General features: G+C 35.1%; 1 protein-coding gene across 1 annotated transcript in view; it reads left to right on the forward strand.

Moving 5' to 3' along the window:
• The first annotated feature begins 9,621 nt into the window (after positions 1-9,621).
• CACNG6 (calcium voltage-gated channel auxiliary subunit gamma 6) overlaps positions 9,622-15,765 on the forward strand; it is a 730,930-nt gene continuing 724,786 nt past the window's right edge. Inside the window, exon 1 of the mRNA XM_044080421.1 lies at positions 9,622-10,484. Coding sequence (XP_043936356.1) covers positions 10,160-10,484 — 325 coding nt within the window. The 5' untranslated portion in view covers positions 9,622-10,159. The remainder of the gene's footprint in view (positions 10,485-15,765) is intronic.

Raw genomic sequence — 15,765 nt, forward strand, 5'->3', positions numbered from 1 at the left:
GACCTTAGGGTTAGGGTTTGGGTTAAGGTAAGTGGATAGCTAGTGGTGTGTGCATAGTTTAGTGTAGGGTTAGGTGTCAGATTTTAGGTGTACATGTGTGGATTTCTGTTTGTTTGGTGTGCTTGTGTTGTGTGTATGTATTTTGGATCAGTGATTTTTTTTCTCTAGGAAAAAAATCGCTGATCTGACAGTTCGAGATTGTAAGCTTTTGCTTACATAAGGTCAGTCAATCAGCGTTTACTTTTTTAAGCGTTTGCTGATCTAATATAGGCCCAATATATCAGTATAGATAGCTTGAAGAAATTTGTTAATCTCATTCCAATATGGCTTAATATTAATACAGTCATAAAAAATATAAGACCAGTCAGCATTAGTGGACAGATGACATCTCCAACATAACTTGCTGTTTGAAGGGTTCATTTTTGAGAGTTTCTCAGGTTTCAAAAAGGATCTGTGTAGAAAATTCCAATGAAAAATCCTCCAGAATTGTGAGTACGAAGTTAGTTTAACTAAAAATAAAATGGTTGTTTTTTCTTCCATTGATAATGATACTTGAAACCCTTTAGTTAGGTATTGCCAGTAAGAATCTGTAGGAGCTGTCTTATAGAGAAAGTGTTATATAGAGATGAATTCATTCTTAACATTGATATTATTATATACAATTTCAAAAATCCAGTTTATAAGTGTTGGTACGGTTTTGAAGGATGAGTTATGCATTATTTTACATAGATCCTTAGTATATGCTGTGACACTCTGAAGAACCAACCAGTCATTAGGGGATAGGCCATAGGTTGACAATGTACTTTGTGTGTTCAAAACTTGTTGGTTTTCCGTACATTGCAACCAACATAGTAGGTTATTATTTTCCCATAAATCAAAAATCTTTCTGTGTTTTATCAGGGAAATTCCTTGTAATAGTAAATGGTATTAAAAATCTATGCCACAGTTTTATATCTAAATTTGTGTTAATGAATTTTCTAAACACATCAAAAATATTGTTTATTAGTGTTAGTTTAGTTAATTTTGTTGTACTATACTGTAAGTTTAAACTTAAATAGTGTCATATTTTATCTTTGTCAGTTACCAAAGCATTCTTTGATAAATAATTGTCATTTATTAGTATAATGGAGTGTAACTGTTTCCAACTGGAAGCGTATCTAGGATTTATCCAATTCATCACTATTTTAATTATAGATGCGTGTATATAAGTTTCAATCTCTGGGAATTTTAACCCCCCTTGTTCCCATTTTCTGATATGATGAGAATATGCCACTCTGTTTCTTTTGGGGTACCATAGAAATTTCATCAGAGTTGAAGTGATTTCTTTAAGGATTTTCTTTCCTGGTGGAAGTATAAGGGCTTGTGCTGTATATATAATAGTTTAGGTAACAAAACTATTTTTATCAGTTGTAACCTATCATCAAATGTTATAAAGAAATTATTCCATTTGCTTATTAATGTCTTGATTAAGTCTATGGCTTTAGCATAGTTAAGCTGTACGGTTTCCTCTATATTCATGCCTAGGACTATTCCTAAATAGTCTAGAGTTGAAACCTGGTTTCCAATAATATGATTAACTGGAACCTGTATGTTCTTTTTTTTTTATTTCATAATAAATATTTTGATTTAGATTTTTTAAGGAGAGTATTAAGATTTTTGAAAATTTGTTGTTACTATATCCACTTCACCTAACACTTCCTTAGAGTTGGGTAACTTAAGTAAGACATCATCAGCAAACGTCATTATTTTAGAACTATACTGGTCATATATATTTATGTCTCTTATCTTTGGGTCATTATGTATTAAAATGGCAAGTATTTCTATGGCCAGAGCAAATAGGATAGAGGACATGGGACATCCATGTCTAGTACCTCTAGTGATTTGGATTGCTTTGGAAGTAAAAGGACCTACTTTGACATATTCTAGATTATTTTCATAGATTTTCTTTATCATTGTTATAAAAAGGGGGAAATCAAATAACTGTAAGACTTTAAATAAATAACCACAATTTAAGGAGTCAAAGGCCTTTTGAATATCTAGACATATTATCAATGCTTCATGGTTTCCTCTATTGAGGTAATCTATCAGAGTTAATACTCTTTTAATATTATCCTGTGTATGCCTGTTATGTATGAAACCAGTTTGGTCTTCATTAATTATTTTAGATATGGGTATTTTCAATGTATTGACCATAATTGACATAAATCGTTTATAATCATTATTCAACAAAGAAATTGGTCTATATGGGTTGCAATGATTAGGGACCTTATTCTCTTTCAATATAGGAGTAATTAGAAAATATCTTCAAGAAGGAGGAATATTTGCTATTGTTTGAACTTCAAGAAAGGTTTTATGTAGAAGAGAGATTATAGAAGAAGGGAGCAATATATAAATTCCGATAATTAAGCCATCCATTCCAGGTGCTTTATTAGACTTACTTCCTTTAATCATATCTATAATTTCCTTTTGAGAAATACGTTTTTCTAGATCTAACTTACAGAGCCTCTACTTCTAAGCCCATTAGGCAAGGCACACCACAGCCCAACATTCTGGTCATTGAAGACTTCATTGTAAAACACACTGATATCCCTGCCATCAGGCTGATTAAGAAGAAAGTCATGCTCACTTGCTTATCTGGGGCCAGGATCCACCATATTATATACACATTCAAGTCATTGGGCCAAAAGTACCAGTAGGACTCAGTCATAGTCAATGTGGTGCCAATGATCTGAGACATACTTCCCTAGACTATATGAAGACAGACATCATAGGTATATAGAAATATGTGCTCCAGGATTGTATGAGTCTAGCACTGAGGAGCATTTTACCTTCTCCAAGGATTATGTCACAATATGAACAGAAGATGACTGACTTTAATAATTGGCTTAGTTTGGGTGCTATTCTATGGGAGAGCAATATTTGCCAGCTTGGAAGGAGACGGTCAACAGACCACACTGCTTTGCCAGGGATGGTCTACACCTCTGTACTCTAGGCTTTTTAAGATTAGATAAAAGACTGTCCTTTACCATTGTGCCTTTTTAGCAATGCCTAATTGAAAATACTTCCAACATAACAAATCAAAATCAAGAACATGTAAAGGTGTTATTGATCAATGTTAGGAGTCTAAGCAAGAAACTCCACAACTCTACAGTAATGTTGAGGGCTGGCATAGACAAATAACTAAATGCCAAGAAACACACCCTGGTAACTATTATATTGACAACATATTCCTAAGAGTCAACCAAGTAGTCAGGGACTTGGGGACACAAGTAGATAGTCATCTTGCCTTTGACCATCATTCGTTTATGGTAGTGTGGAAATCTTTTTGTAATGTGCAACTTATAAGCAAAGGTATGGTCTCTAGGTCCAAGTAGGTCATTGCTGCACTGTATTTGCATTTATCAGACCTTTCACTGTGTACAATTCCCCTTTGGTATGTACACAATCAGACACATCCAACATTTGGAACACCCACAGAGGTTCCTCACCAATATAGTACAGGGTGTTAATAATATGTCCTACAAAGATCGCCTCAAAGCCCTATCTCTGCATTCTGTCTCCTACAAGCTGTTGAAGGGATATCTATGCCTGGCATACAAATCGGTGTTGGACCCCACTCTGATGAACCTCCTGCATATCCATAAAACAAACAGCACCAGAATCACCCATTCTAAAGCCTTAAACCTTCCCTTTGATATAAATAGGACCAGCTGGATTGGCAGGAATGTATCCCGTAGACTTCCCCTTTTCTGGAAAAGGCTCCCCATCTATAAGAAGTAGAATTTCCTTCCTATCCCAATTCAAGTGTAAGTTGGACAGTTGAATGGAGAACAGAAAATTCATCCCTGGTCTGGCACCTACGTCGGTAATGGATACAGGCAGCCTATAAATGGTTGATCTCACAGGCCTCTGCTTGTAAATGTTTTATCTTTCAAGTCCATGCTTATATTTATCAAAGGTACCAGAACTTGCCAAAGATTTGAAATGCATGGCTGTGTTTAAAACCGCTCCAGTGGTCATTAGATTAGTACACACCTATGAACTTATGAATCTGACCTTTAGCCAATTTTGGAGGAGTTATAGTTGAGGGCATTTCATGTGTGATGTCTGGGGGTGGGGGAGTTTGAAGCTAAATTTGTCAGCCAGTTGATTTGCTAGATCTTTCAGCTCAGAATAGATGGCTTTATTTAGGATTTGTTCTCCAGGTTGTTGTTCATTGCTTTTGAGATTTTGGTTCATGTGCTCTTAGGTTTATACCGAAGTACTAAGTAAGCTGTTCTCATGGGCCTATTTTAACCTAGAAAATGTTGCTTTCTAATGTGAGGATCAAACCCTGTACCTTGTGTCTGTGAGATAAACATCTTAGCCATTATATCAGCCTCCAACCTGTCAAAGTAAGCCCAAGCTTGAGCATAGCAACTCTTGTACTAAAGGCTAAGATAAGCAGCCGATGTCACCATTTCATGTGGACATAGTTGAATTATGTCTTGTGATTATCCTTGGTCCAGGAAGCAATGTTTACCTCAAATTGTTTTTTGGTAGATTTGATTATTCACCTGAGATGCTTGTTTAGATTAATGAGAGACTTTTTGACCTTGCAATTCTTATTGTTTCCCATGATTTTCTTTTGATACATAACTTATTGATGCTGTAATTTCACCAAGTAGGTTGGTTTTTGAGTTTGTCCTGTGTTTATTCCAGGTAGGTACAGATGTTTCTATGCAGCCAGTAACATGACTGTACAGGGTTTCCGTGAATAATCCCACAAATGCAGCAGTGCTCTCAGGATTTTGGGGGAGCTTGAATTTTTGCCAGGGAGTCACTTATTAGTGGGAATTCTGCCTTAAAATAATTCGTAACATTTCAATGTTAGCTGTGATCCTGGGTTTTATTTTTATTTCAAACGAGACAGCTTTATGGTCCAAACTGACCAGCAAAGACATTACACTAGGGGCTGCAATGTTCCCCCATGTTTGTGAGGACCTGGATGCTCATACCACAAGTGGTCATATAGACTATATGGCCTAGGATGTTTATGTTTACAAAGTCAAGTAATCTCTGGGTCTGCATGTTTGAGGTAATGTATAACTCCCAGTTTATAGTTAGACAGTTACCCATGAATATGGTGTTGGTTGAATGGGGAGTGTCTGCAGTATGTCATATGGGTTTATTTCCTTTTCTGTTTCTCACCTCCCCCCATGGATTTCACTTTCTCCTACTCATTTTGTTCACCTGCCTCTGTATCCTCTTCTCTCTTATCACTACTTAGTATATTAAGCTTATTTTGTAACTGCTTTTCCAAAGTATCATAGCTTTACCTACCACTGCTTCATTCTCATCTTCAGTTCCCCTCATCATCCATAGCTCCACCATCTTGCTCAAACTGTCTTATTAAAAATGCTTTTCTTTCTCTAGCCTATCTTCCTGTAGCAGTGGACACTCCATGCAAATATTACCTAAATCATTACATTTCCTACATTTAGATCAACAATCCCAGGCTATATGATCTGTTTCTCATCGTTGTCTGCATAATTTTTTTATGCATTCCTGCATTAAATTGTCTTCTGCACCACAATAAAAGCAGACTATTGACTGCCCCCAGTTACTTTACAGTACCTCTTTTTTCATTCATGTTAATGGTGTTTGAAACAATTAACCTTCCTTTCATAAATATTTAAAGTTAGCCAGACCTTGCACTCTTCTTTACATACACTTCTTGCATCATAAACATTTTGTTAATTCCATGCACACTGTTACACCATGTAAGAAAACATGTTTTAATTTCAGTCTTTTCAATGACAGTTCTTCTGCAATGAGGAGTCAGTTTTTCCTCAGTTGCAGTGCTAAATTCTGAAAACAGTATTCTATCATCAGTGCATGCCATTAAAGCTCATTCTGCCACTGGCTGAGCATATGCCAGATAGTCTCTCTTCCTTTTCTCATTCCAGGGTAGTGCTCTCCTCTACTCCCACAGCAAACGATCATCCCACCATGTCATGCCATTTTACAGCTTCATTATTTTCTGATTCATTAAATCCAACAATACCTGTATATCTAAACCACCTTCTTGCAGTGTTGTCCCCATAACTTATTCACAGTCTGCAGTCACAACACTTTCAATATTTTATTTCTCCATTTGAATATCAGCATTCTCCCTTCTCTCCTCCATCTTGGAAGTCTTCCTTGCTGCAGTAGCTGCCCTCTTGCACTACCTAGTAGCTCCAATGAGTGGAGGAAGTTGCCTGATACCAAGGCCAAAACTTTGTCTAATAGAAAGAGGCCACTAGTCTAGTGGGACTAACCTGGTCAACAAAGCACAACTATTTTATTTTATTTAACATTTTTAACCAGGAAAGTCTGACTTGGAGCAAGCCAATTTTCAGCAGAGGCCCAGGGAGAATTGCTCCAGATGCATCTCTTTGCTAGGCTTGTATAGGCCCTAGGGGTGATAGTCTAGCACCAACCTATGAACCTATGAATCTATGTGGGAGGAAACTGGAACACCCACCGGAAACCTACACAAATGCAGAGCGGACATGCAGACTCCACACAGAATACACCCAAGCTGAAAATTAAACCAGAAGACCTCTTGCTGTGAGGTGAAAACATAAACTGCTGCACGACTGCACTGTCCACCAAACTAACTAACTAAACAAATAAATAAATACTATCATCATCTAGTAGGGGCATTATTAATTCTTTCCAGTGGGTTGAGTCATGGCTGAGCTAATTTTGAATCAGTTTCTTTGACATGTGCAACCATATGAATTATAATTCTTTAGCATTTTTATGGCAGTCAAGTAAAGCGAGAGAGAAAGGTTTCAACCATTATGATTTTAATGAATCAAAACCGAGATTCACTGTTAAAGTCAGTGTGATGAAAGGAGGCACAGCTAGGTGGAATTTTGTATATAATTATATGTTATTTGTGAATATCAAACACAATGCCAGGGCACTTCTATGGGCTAGGCTTGTAAAGATCCCAGGGCCATTAGCCTAGTACACACCTATGAACCTATTTATATGAGATGCTTGTGTAACAAATATATTAGAACTGTATGTCATATAAGATACCAGTGTTACAAATGCATTAGAACTGTATGCCGTGTGTATATCAAACTGATTTGTACAGACATTTGTGTTGAAACTGTATTTGTAAAGTGCTTGTGTCTGAAATGTATGCATAGTGTGCCTTACTGGTAAGAACAGAAATCTACATGCACTATTGTAACTGTTTAAATGTATTTGTTTTAACAGAGATAACTGGAGGGTTAACCTCAGTCCAACAAACTTTAGAAAAATATCTGAAATTAAATCACTTTATAGGCTAGGGCATAAATATACTATCTCACAGGTTTCAAGGCAGCCAGAGACACAAAGTTTGTATTAGGAAGTGTTCTGTATTGTTTTTGGGGTGAATTAATAAACCAGTTAACAAACATAAATAAATAAATAAATAAATACATAAATAAATAAATAATGTCTTTTTAAGTGACTTGCTCAAGTTTACTCAGTAGTCAAATGATTGTTGGAGCTTTTCTCCTCAGGTCTCCACTGAAAATGGGCCACAAGCCCAGTTGGACTAACCCGGTTAAAAAATGTAAATAAATAAATAAATAAATAAATAGTCTTGAAGTGTGAAGGAATGCAATTGTTTTATGACTTCCAGCACCTGTCAAAGATCTGAGAAAAAGCCCTTGTGTGTGTTTTTTTACAAATAGGTATTAAGTCCTGCCAGCTTCCAGCAATGGGGGTTTTGTATGGGAACTAGAAGTCAGATGACAAGAAGTGATGTCATTCTTCAAGCTATCCCAGCAGCAATATTTTAGATATTATCTTGAGAAGTCTCAGAGAGACTGCACATTCTGTATTCTGTCTTTGGCCTGACAACAAGAAGTACCATTCACCACATCATCTGAATTGCTCTATTACGTAAGTTATTTGGGTATGGTAACTCTCTTGGATGCAGTCAGGAATATAGTGAAGTTTAGTTTACATTTTGCTTTTCTTTATTTGTCTGAGCCTGTCCTGCAATGTTATTTTAAATATTTCCTGTGGTTTTGAACTCTGATGTCACTGTGAATATATACTCAGTATTTTCAAGTTCTTTTATTATTTATTAATAAATATATTTAAACCTTTCATTGTGGGTGATCTTTGAAGAGATATTTAAGTTCTGAGAGTACTTGCATATTTACTTGGTGATGTTGTGTGGGTGATTCCTAATAGCCTTGCTCTTCGTGAAACTACCAGTTGTATTAATATTAATTCCACTCAGTGTATTGGGTACCCTTGGTATATTGAGTACCCTTGGAGGAGCCTTAAGGTAGTAGGCAGGTATGTTTGGTGGCAGTAATAACTACCTTATAGTCTGTGCAGAATGGGGAATAGCTAGTAAACCCATGTCAGCCTTTCCCAGGTATGTGTGTGTGTGTGTGTGTGTGTGTGTGTGTGTGTGTGTGTGTGTGTGTGTGTGTGTGTGTGTGTGTGTGTGTGTGTGTAAATCAAATCACAAATGTCAGCTACTTGAGCAGGGACACAAAGCACTGGTTGGACAGAAAGGGTGCTAGAAACCTTGGCTTGGCCACTCAGCTGAGATCTCAACCCTATAGCTGTGCCATTGAGGAGTCTCACTGAGGATCTGGGGAAAGAGGGAGAAACCAGCCCCGGTCTGACTGTGGTCTCTGTGTGCTCTTAAGGGAAATTGCACTTGATGCAGAGAGTTGCATCTATAAATACTGTGTGTGTGTATGTGTTATCCTCCCAGTGAACATTCCCTACAGGTTCCAGGGTGAGGATTGAGGCTCCTTGATTACTGGCCCAGTGCTGGGTCATCAGAGCCATAGCCAGTGAAATTGCTTGAATCAGATACCCAAGCCAAATAATCATATCTGGAGAAGAATTTTAGACCAGAATACCCTAATTATGAGTATTGACACTTGCGCAAGTTGTTAAAAAGAATATGGAGAATCAGATGCAGTTTGGTAATGCAAACAAACAATGAAGACTTAAGGTCCATTATTCACAAAAAAGAAAAAAGTATTCTACATTTCTTTGGGGGGGAGGGAAAGTCTAATCCTATCATCAAAAATGGGAAATCCTAAATGCAAGCATAGTACATATGAACATTTGTAGTATAGGCTGCATAGCAAAAGGGTTTTTTTTTTGTTTGAAGGTGGCATAATCCTATTATTAAGGCAAGTATGTTGTGAATTGCCCTGGTAAGTCTTCATTAATACAAGCCAACTGTTGAAATCCTACCTGATTCTCTTTTTTGACTTCTTCATTGTGAATCCTACTGCTGCTGTGTAAGTGTTGGCTGCACAGTGAAAGGAATCTGTTGCTAAAAAGGCAGGACCCATATACGTGTCAGTTCTGTTTCTGCTTTATATCATAGCATCTGTTTTATATGATTTGCCTGATGTACAGTGGGGTTCTACTTTGAAAGTTTATAGTTAATTTGACAGGCCTGCTGGCTTAAAGCCTACACTGGCTTAGGCTCTCCACTTGAGCCCAGTAACATGTGTTTTTCTCAGACTGCTGCCAGAGTGCAATACAAGCAGTAACTGCATTCGCTGAACCTTCCCAATCTGTTAACTTAGCAGTTTTCTGTCTGGGAAGTGTCATCCTGTTTACTGTGAAAAGGTTGCCGGTAGGTTAGCAAACTGCAAGGGGAAACAGAGACAATGAACAAGGCAACAAAGCAGATAAGACCTATGGAAGCAACTTTTAACTCGTACTGTGGTGGCAGTGAGCTATAAGAATAACTAAATTTCTCAGTACTTCTGTTTAAAGTTACATAGATTCAGGAAGACAAGAGCTACTGTCAAATCTGTCCCTTACCATACAACTGTTTTTAACTTTCCTTCTGCAGAAGGAACAGCTCCTTTAAGAGCACCCTAAAATAGCCATGCTCTGTTTTGAGAAACTGATTGGATTAACAGGTGCAAAGGTTATTTGTGTGATTGCAAGTGTGGAGGGTGACTGTATGTGTTAGTGTGTGTGCGTGTATGCATATGTGTGTGCCTCAAACTCCCCTACTGGATCTCAAGCTTTCAAAGTAAGAAGAAGTGCCCTGATCAACAAAGTTTGCAGAAATAAAGTCATCAGAAAAAGGAAAGTATAAAGGACGACTATTTCAGCGCTGGCTCAGCAGAGAATGATGTGGTCAAATTTCTTTCTACAGGATGATGACCCTCGGACTTTGAACCGGGGTGTGAGAAAACTTCGCAGGCCAGGTCTGTCAGATACCAAGGAGGGTAAAATTAAACTGGCCTTCTTTATAGCCATTGTGGGGGTCACTCTGATGGTTGTGGCAGTGGGGACAGAGTTTTGGGTAGAGGTAACAACATACAAAGATCAATATAATTCCACAACATGTGAAGCAGTACATTTTGGACTATGGAAAATCTGCTTTAAGAAACTCTGGCTGGTGGATGTGGAAGAGGAAAGAAAGACCTGCGGACCAGCAGAACTCCCTGGAGGTAGGCAAAACTTAGGCTTCTCTTCTTTACTCAAATGAGCTTCAGGAGACGGTTCTTTCTCAGGTTTCTTGTTAAACTAGTTCTGCAGTTCAGCTGTTTTCCTCTGTCAAAGGCATATATGAACATGCATATTACATTACTAAGTGGTCAGGCTATGTGTTGTTTTTTCACAGTGGCAGTTTATGCATCGAAATATTCAGAAAACTGGAGATTATAACATTTATAAAAAAATGCATGTTTCTAGTGTTCTTTTTACTATTCATAAAGCAATGGAAGATCATTTTATTTTGTGTACACAAACAAGAAAGTGGTACCATGGTCTCATTTTGTGTTATAAAGATTAATTCCCTACCATTTTGTGCAGTACATCTTGGTATATGTTCTGTGTGTCTATCTAGCAAGACACAGAAATGAAGCTTTTAAAGTTTGTAAAATGTGATAGATATCATTTGTGAGAGAGCAATACAGTAGTTTTTGAGGCTGGCATTATACACAGAAATTAAAATAGTGTATTCAAGCAAGAGATTCTTTTACATACAGGGCACATAGGCAATCTTTGTAGAATAATGTTTCTGATATAAACCGTAATTACTCAAAATTTCTAATATGACATCCGTTACTTTTGACCTTACTATTGCTTCCACCAGTGGTGCAATCTAATGGTTCACTAAATAAAATTCACAAGACAATATCGCATTATACAAGCATTTATTTAAATGTTGTTTTGTATTGTTTATTTTTTCCATAAGTGCATGCATTTTCAACGTTTTTTACGCCTACTGTTTTACATTGCCTATAGTTTTACATTGCCTCACGTCAAAGCTGTAATGGTAATTGAAAACTGGTCCTTATTATGTATGCACCTTTACTACAAACAAGAAAACTATGTTTAACTATTGCATCCAGGGTACACTTTGCACTTTATGATGGGAATTTATATGTATCTGTATGGTGCATACAGCTTTAGCCAGCAGTAAGGTTTTCTAAATTCTGAGCACAGACATACAGGAGGTAGTTAACTGCAGAATGTTCTTGTTTTGCGAATGTAGGCAGAACTGTTTCTCATATTAATAAATTACTCTAAAAAAACAAACAAAAAAATATATAACATGATCCTTTCTTATTGCTATTTCTTCAGTGCATGCTAAATCTTTCACGACTGTCTAGTCCTGTAACTCATAAGGGAGCCTACACTTGTAAGTCTGAATTACTTGTTTCAATTTTACTTAAATAAGAATGATGGGGAATCTTTCTGAATAACTAGAAATTTTAAATGTAGGAAAATGTAGTTATACAATGGATCTATATCAGGCTAGTGTTCTTATGTTTCAGATTTCATGCTAAAGAATAATAACTATAACAAAAGAGTAAGCTGATAATTTTAAATATTTTCCGAATAATCCATACTCTTATATGTCAGTGTACTTCATACACATGGACGCCTGGGTCTACAGTATGGATATCAGGCTGGTGAAATTTATAATTTAAAGATAAGCTTTTTTAATGAGGATCAGTTGTGCTACGTAGTACGTAGCTGTGATAAAATCTGCTCCACTTTCTTTTTATGATAGTCTCTGTACTACATGGCTACTTTTAATAATCTCAAAATGTAAACCATAAACCAAACAGTAGGCTTGTTTTCCATTAGTACTAATGTATATTATTATTAGGTTTTGAGCATATATATATATATATATATATATATATATATATATATGAGTTATACCTAGGAATCTTTTAAATGATGCAAAAATCCAGCTCCATATTGTGCCAGCCATATCCGTTTACTTTATCCAAATGTTAATCTACTTAGGCAGCCCTTCATGAAAAGTGACATTATAAAAGGAAGCTAAAATTCAGACTACTGGTGAAGCTGGGCAATACAGCTATTGGCCTGAGCCCAAATTCACAATATTCCATAGTGGATTGCAAGACTAAACATGAATGCATTCATATGTAGAACGAGTTTACTCTGAGATAAAATCTCCATAAAACTGATAATATTTTTTATATTTCTCACATTATACTGTCCCTTGTCCAGGACATTGTCAGTAACTTGTTAGTCTAACAGTTTGATACCAGTTTGCTGATAATTAACAAGTGTGTGTGTGTGTGTGTGTGTGTGTGTGTGTGTGTGTGTGTGTGTGTGTGTGTGTGTGTGAGTGTGTGTGTGTGTGTGTGTGTGTGTGTGTGTGTGTGTGTGTGTGTGTGTGTGTGTGTGTGTGCGTGTGTATAAATATATATATATATATATATATATATATATATTTCTGTATATATGGATTCACTTCATAATCTCAAAATACTGAAATATCGAATTTCAGTATCGAGACCGTGCAGTCAAAAATCCATATAATCGAAACCATACAACCATGAAACCCAAAACTGCAAAAATACACCACACACACTACACAACACATACAAATACAAACACATACACACATACCTCCCAACACTTTCAAAAAAGCAATATAACACACATGCACACAACTAAACAAACACACACACCTACCCTTACTATATGCAGGGGGGCTGCCCCCCCACACACCCCTATTGGCTGACATATTAAACAGACTTAATGAACTACTAGCAATGAATTATGGCAAGTCCACAGAAATATGGAAACATTTATGGATAAAAGAAAGCTCTATGAAAATGAGTATAATAAATTTCAGACTAATTTTCATTTTAAGAATGCCTGTTTATATAGCGGCAAGCTTGGGTAGTTTTTGGCTTTGCAGTGTAGAAAATTAAAAAGCTGTAACACCATTAAGTATGTACAAAATGCTCAAGGTGACATATGTAATTCCCATAAAGTGTTAGAATTAAAAATGATTGACTATTTTAAACAAATACAAACTTCAAGTTGGATTACAGTGAAAGTACTGTAGATGAAGTTATATTAGAATTGCCAAAAAAAAAGAATTGCTTGACTTTAAAATCAACCCTCAGGATAGTATTGATTGTTTAGGTTGTTTGAAAATGAGCAAGGGGACTGGAACTGTTGCTATCTTAACTGAATTTTATAGTATATATAAATAAGAATTAATGCCTATTTGCTACAATTGAAACACTTTCTGACCAATCAGATTTGTAATATTCCACCTTCTATCTAAGAGGCAACGATATATTAATTCATAAAGAGAATAAAAATAGTTCTTTGCCTCCCTATTATCATCTTATCTCGATAGTGAACATAGACTAAAAATAATGATACAATTAGATAAGATATTAATAAAATCACAATTTGAATTGTGTCCAGGGAGAACTATGTACAATTAAATAAATTATTACAAGCTGTCATGCACTACCATCAACATATCAAACACTATAGAGTCAGTCTTCTAAAATGTGTTACTTCTAAAGAATTTGATATTATAAGTAAAAACTTCATCTGGAATGTATTAAAATATTATTCTTTATGTCACATACTCATATATATCTGCTAAGCTCAAAATTAGCAATGTACTATCTAAGAGCTTTCCTTTGACTACTGGTATACAGCAAGGATGTCTATTATCTTTTTCTCTCTATGTTTTTCGCTACAAATACCCTGTTGCATAAAACAGAAAAAGAGTAGCATTGGCATCATCATTATGAATGGATATTTTACAGATATAGTTCATGTGAATGACTTTGTAGTTACTACTACAAACTCTGAAAATGGTATAAATAAACTGCAGAACATATTTGACAGGATAAAACAGATTTGGGGTATATTATCAACTATAAACAATCAAAGAGAATAATATTAAATTCTAATATATCAGAAAATAAGTTATTGATCAATAAAGTAATACCTAATGTGGAGGAATTTATTTTTCTTGGGGTAACCTACACTTCCCAATATGAAATAATAACAATGAAAACCTATGAAGAATATTATAGTAAATTTAATATAAGACTTCATTCAATGAAAGCTAACTATTTTTCTATGATTGGCCTATTAAATGTTATTAAAATGATAATACACCTATTACTACTGTTTACATTACTTAATTTATTAACACTTCTATCTAATAATTGGCTAAACAAGATCAAGAAAGTAATATTACATTTTGCTTTGGCATAGGTTTATCTAGAACACCTTGGTATATATTATGTGGGTTAAATGTGTAAGCAAGATTGGGGTTTCCAGATATTGTGAATTATTTTATATCATATGCATTTGTAAACTTTATAAGTATTCAACATAATGATATTTGTTATGTCCAGTAATGTATAGAATTATTTTTAAGAACTCAAAATCACTGTGTGTTATGGAGTATTTATATTTTACATAGATCAAAAGTATTTCAATAATGTCATATGTTGCTATGGAACGTGCAGCAAATCAGCTGCTTTCTTCACCCACTACTGTATGGCTTTACTAACAATATATGGAAATGTCTTAGGTGACTGCAAAAAAGAATATACTGAAAAAAAAGCATCACAGTAGTCTATTTTAATAGCTCAGCTAGCTCTTAAAGTAAAGTTGATTTATTATGAAGCAAAAACAAATTTCATTTGTATACATAGAAATAAATGAAATAGTTTCCTGGGAAATTAAAACAAGACTGTTATATACACTCTGAATCAGGCTACAAAAATGGTTACATTTGTAAAGTATATATTCCAATAATTCAAATGCTGACTTGTATCATTGTTGGCAGAATTGTCCTCAAGGACAAGACTGTTGGAAGAAAACGTAGCATGGATTCTATACTAATTAATGACAAAATTCCTTTTACACCAGCAGTTTCAATATTGGACATGATCTATGATATGCCAATACATGTATGCAATAAGATTTTTCCCTGCAATAGTGATTAAAATATTTATTTTAAATAATTGAAAAGCATCACCATTGCCACAATTAAATTCAAATGAATGATATTCATTTTATTTGAACTATGTATTTGTGTAAGAACTGATATTATAAAAAACTTACAATACAGTAAGACCTTTTTTTCCTACTATTGAATTATTAATTCTGGCTTTTGCTATTAATTTTGTTTACTTTTTCTATTTTATTTTTACCTATTTAAATATGAATTTTGTATGCTATATATATATATATATATATATATATGTGTGTGTGTGTGTGTGTGTGTGTGTGTATTATGAATTTCAATAATAAATATTCAGAAAGAAAGAAAAAAATCGAAATAACTTTAAAGTACTTACAAACATAAAAAAATAAAAAATCTGATCTGTAATATATTAAATTCACCAATACAGCACTACTGCAATGGTAAAAAAATCTGAAATATTTATATGATACAAATTAGGTAAAAACAAT

This window comes from Protopterus annectens, chromosome 1.part1, assembly GCF_019279795.1.
Source record: "Protopterus annectens isolate FY-2018-M chromosome 1.part1, PAN1.0, whole genome shotgun sequence".
NCBI lineage: Eukaryota > Metazoa > Chordata > Ceratodontiformes > Protopteridae > Protopterus > Protopterus annectens.